The sequence below is a fragment of the Cannabis sativa genome, chromosome 6 (genome assembly GCF_029168945.1).
Source record: "Cannabis sativa cultivar Pink pepper isolate KNU-18-1 chromosome 6, ASM2916894v1, whole genome shotgun sequence".
Classification (NCBI taxonomy): domain Eukaryota; kingdom Viridiplantae; phylum Streptophyta; class Magnoliopsida; order Rosales; family Cannabaceae; genus Cannabis; species Cannabis sativa.
Window position 1 is genome coordinate 73,925,259 of NC_083606.1, and position 4,259 is coordinate 73,929,517.

General features: G+C 33.7%; 1 protein-coding gene across 8 annotated transcripts; it reads right to left on the minus strand.

The window, feature by feature from the left end:
• Positions 1–228: 228 nt before the first annotated feature.
• LOC133038947 (uncharacterized) lies at positions 229–3,414 on the minus strand. 8 transcript variants are annotated; one of them, XR_009688528.1, is made up of 8 exons: positions 2,932–3,406; positions 2,606–2,759; positions 2,453–2,478; positions 2,117–2,359; positions 1,885–1,950; positions 1,024–1,138; positions 704–817; positions 229–512 (listed from the first exon to the last, which is right to left on the minus strand). XR_009688528.1 is itself a non-coding variant. In XM_061117649.1 (4 exons), exons 2-4 carry the CDS (start codon positions 2,384–2,386, stop codon positions 1,064–1,066), a joined length of 411 nt encoding a protein of 136 aa, XP_060973632.1. In that variant the 5' UTR covers positions 2,387–2,759; positions 2,932–3,390; the 3' UTR covers positions 824–1,063. The 8 variants fall into 8 exon arrangements, 1 of the variants encoding a protein (XP_060973632.1); XR_009688526.1 differs by having other exon boundaries at positions 2,453–2,759; positions 2,932–3,410; XR_009688527.1 differs by having other exon boundaries at positions 2,117–2,478; positions 2,932–3,408.
• Positions 3,415–4,259: the final 845 nt, after the last annotated feature.

Genomic DNA, 4,259 nt, shown 5'->3' on the forward strand with positions numbered 1-4,259 from the left:
ATGATTGTTCATTTTCAATTATGTTCTCGGAACAAAAATGAGTACCAGTAGCAGCATACAGAGCACACAATGCATGAAAGTTTTAGTGCTCTTGACATAATCATTGAGCAATATCATTAGAAAAATAAGTTCAAAGAATGAGGGGCAGGACAAAAAAAATGTATATATGTAATATTATTTGACTCAATTTTAGTCTCTAAACATAAATCAATCAAACTTGTTGCTTGATAGACCTGAATTCAGACGTTTCATTCTTCTTTAAACAAAAATGTCTCAAGATAGTCAAAACAGAACAAAGAAGATCACTTGAAACCTTCTCAAGCAATTTACCAAAAGCTTATGTTAAATATTACAAGTAATATCACTTTAAAGTAGTTCTAATTTTTAATATATATATATAAAAAAAAAATAAAAAAGACAAACCAGATGGTGTATGGGAACAGCAGTAAGAGTTTCGAATCTCCCATTAATGTGTCCCACAATCTCATGAACTTGTCTTGTAAGCTTTTGATCTGTATTATACAATAATAAACAACTGTATTATTTAAAAATTGATCAAGATGAGATAAACTTAATGATAATCATATGATTGAAATAACATTAGACAATAAACTACAGATAGACTTAAAATAAATAGGCATATATTTTAAGCCAAACGCATATATTGTTAATGAGATAAAACCAAAAGTTACAGCTAGTCTACCTTCCTGCCAGCAAATCTTTCTTTCAGTTCTTTCATGTGTTCCTGGACTTCAGGAATTTTCAAAGCTCGAACAAACCGGTCAGAGTTTATGCCAATAGGAAACTGTAGTTCTACCTCCAAATGAGAAAGGAGAAAAGGAATGCCAGCATCACAATAAATAATCAAGTGAAAAAATTAAGCTTTAAATAAATAAATTTCAAACAAGTACATGTAATAATAGATAAACAGAAAAAATGTACACTACATCAATGTGCAAATAATATGTTTGTATGTACTATATGACAATAAAAGAATGATGGGAAAGGCTTCCAAATTTATACCACTGCAACTCGAGTAAGCTTTCCTTGGTCCTCTACTCCTTCAGGTGTACCCTCTAGCCCAAGTATATGAGTACAAGCACTCACAAAATGCCTTGCATAATCGTGTGTATGAAAACTGGAAGCTCAAGAATCCACCAATTAAAATTCTTGTGATCTCAAGATTATAACATTAAGATGGTTCCGACACCCATAAACAACATAAATCTTTACAAAAAGTGAGCAAGTATATGGCAAAAAGTTAACCCTTCAATCAATTACACTAGCTAGAAAACACCTTTTGGTCTTGCTATTGTTTGATCTCAAGTCAATATATAATTACTAATTGCTAATAAATTTTAATACAAGATAGAAAGACTATCAAATTGACCATCCTATATGGGGATAGAAGGTAAAGACAATGCTCAAGACTACGAGTGACTTCAAAAATAGGGTGGCATATCACCTATGGCTACTAAAGCAATATTGTTTCCCCAAGACATCATTAATAATTAAATAACATATTGTAATTGTAGGAGTATCACAGAAGATTATTTACAAGTTATTTAAATTATGATGCTATAAAACAACTTTAGTTACCCAACCAAATCAACAGCAAGAACAGATCTTAGGAGCTCGGATTGAGATGGCAGTGTCCTATGAATTTCAGATGAAGGAAAGGGTGTGTGGAGAAACCAACCTATGCAGTCTCACTATAATATGCCAGTACGTAGTTCCCTAACTAAAATATAGAATAATGATACTACACAAGTAATAAATGATGAATGCAACTAAAGTTGCAAGAAAAGAAAGGTGATGTAAATAGCATCCAATTACTCTATGCAGTCATCAAGGCGTTTGAGCAGAGGGAGGAAATTCTCATACCACCGTATCGATTTGTCTTTCCAGCTTGTTGTCTACATCTGTTGCATGTATGTCAACTATCTGCGCCTATAAATAAGAACAAATTAGAACTTAGAAGTCAAACCAAGTAGAAACCAATAAATTATACAAACTATTGATCACATGTAAAATTCATAATTTGGCTTTCTCAAAACTACTATAATCAACGTATACAACCAAATAATTGTGAAAAGAAGGGAAAGCTCAAATATACCTTGCTTCTAGTAGTAAGAACTGGAGTAAGTGTTGGTGCTTTCTTTCTTAAGGCCCCTCCCCCAACTTCTACTTCTTTTTCCATGTTGTTCAAAGGCTTCTCAGGCTTCTTCTTGACTTTCTCTGTGTTTGAGGATAGATCAATCGCCTCTATGGGCTTAGGCTTAACATTAACGATCTTATTAATTTTGTTGGCCTCTAGTGCCTCAATTCTTCTCCCATCATCAGGAACCACCATCTGTTTCTGCATAGCATAGTTTGAAAAGAGCATACCAAATCAATTACCAGAACTCTAGAAAGTTGTTATAAAAATTAAATTTTTTATCAAAATACTAACCTTGTTCTTCTCAGCAGCTCTAGCGGCTTCAGCGTTAGCAAATAATTAAACATGAAAACTCTTGAAGAAAATATAAATAAAAACTTAGCAAAGACAAACAACACATTAAGAAACCAAACACATATTGTTGTACAGAGAGAAAGAGAGAAAAACCTTGTCATGGGGTGATTAGGTTTGCCTTCAACTCCTCCTCTAGCAGCAGGTACCATATTCCCAATATCACCAAGAGCTCTGCGATTTTTCCCATCGTGGGCCACTGGGTTCTTCTTCTGCAGCTTTTTTTCTCCACCACCAATGACTGCCTCACCTATTCCAATAACGGGATTTAAAAATCAGAAATGTTTTCCGATAAAGAACTTAAATCAGAAGAAGGATTATACCCAAAACAAATCATGAATCATGGGTCCGAGAAACAAATACATAGTACCCCCAAATTAAAATAGAGAGTTAAGAGAATAAATTAAAGAATAGAAATATACCACCGTCGAATCGTCTGAAGGAGCTCACGGGAGGTTTTGACCATTAGAGGCTTTGAGGGAAGGAACACAGAAACCACCGGAGGCTGTACGAAGGAACTCACGGGAGAAGAGAGACCACAGACCACCGTCCAATCGACTGAAGAGGAGGTGGTTAGGGTGAATTCTCACCGTCGTCTGAAGAGGAGATGCGGCTGAAGATAATCGTAAGGGTTTTGCGTTTAGGGAGAGGGTTGAAGAGGAGATGCGGCTGAAGAAAATCATATGAAGAGAGAGGGTCGAGGATTTTGCATTTTTTAGTTTGAGGGATTTCACTTTTGTTTTTTGCGTCGGTTATTAACTTTTATTATTGTATTTTGCGTCGTTTTTAAAAGCTCGCTAATACAATACACGAGTTTTAATAACAGACGCAAAATGAAACAGAAATTTTTAAATTTCCTACTTTTTTCGTCGGTTTAGTTTTTAGCGTCATATACCTAAAAGACGCAAATAACATATTATTAGTGTCATTTTTAAAGTGACGCCCCAATTATTTGAGTACTATTCACGTCGGTCAACGCTGTGAATAGTAGCGTTGACCGACGTAAATAGTGTATTTTGTAGTAGTGCAAGTTAGACTTTTTCCAGCATGTTAATTAATATGCTGGGAAAAGTTAGACTTGTGCCAACGCACAATACTTATAATGGCAAAAGTATAACTTTTACCAGTGTATTTACGCATTGGAAAAAATTATTTTTGCTAACGTTTTTCATTTTATGTTGGCAAAAGTTCTAATACTAATGTAAATTTTTCAACTTCTTTTCTCAGTGCAAAAATATACTGACAAAAGTATTATTTCTTGTAGTGCCATTAACCATACAGTAAAATATTTTAGTGAGTCAAGTCATCAGCCAAAGAGTCTGCCGACCAGAATAATTGTGCCCTACACCATACCCTATCAAAACTTAAAGTTAATATTGTGGGACTGCATGCATGCAAAAGTAATATATACTTTTTTTAAAAGCTTTTTTCAGATTTTGTTTTTCAAATACTGTTATTTCTGTATTTTATTAGTATTGGATTCAATATATTTTAAGTGTAAATGCTATAGAAATCGCTATAACTTATTACAAAACACTAGATGAGTATATATAGTGTTAAATGTATCAAATAGCAATATATATATCCAAATTACAATTTGGGATTATTGGACGTACCTATACATTTATTGTGTACCGTTAGATCATGTAACTTTTGATATCTAAAGGTTGAGATTAATTTGCTTTATTATATTTGGTGTACACCTAAGAATAGGGATAGTGTAATAAAATTGGAGAAGAGCAATCGGATG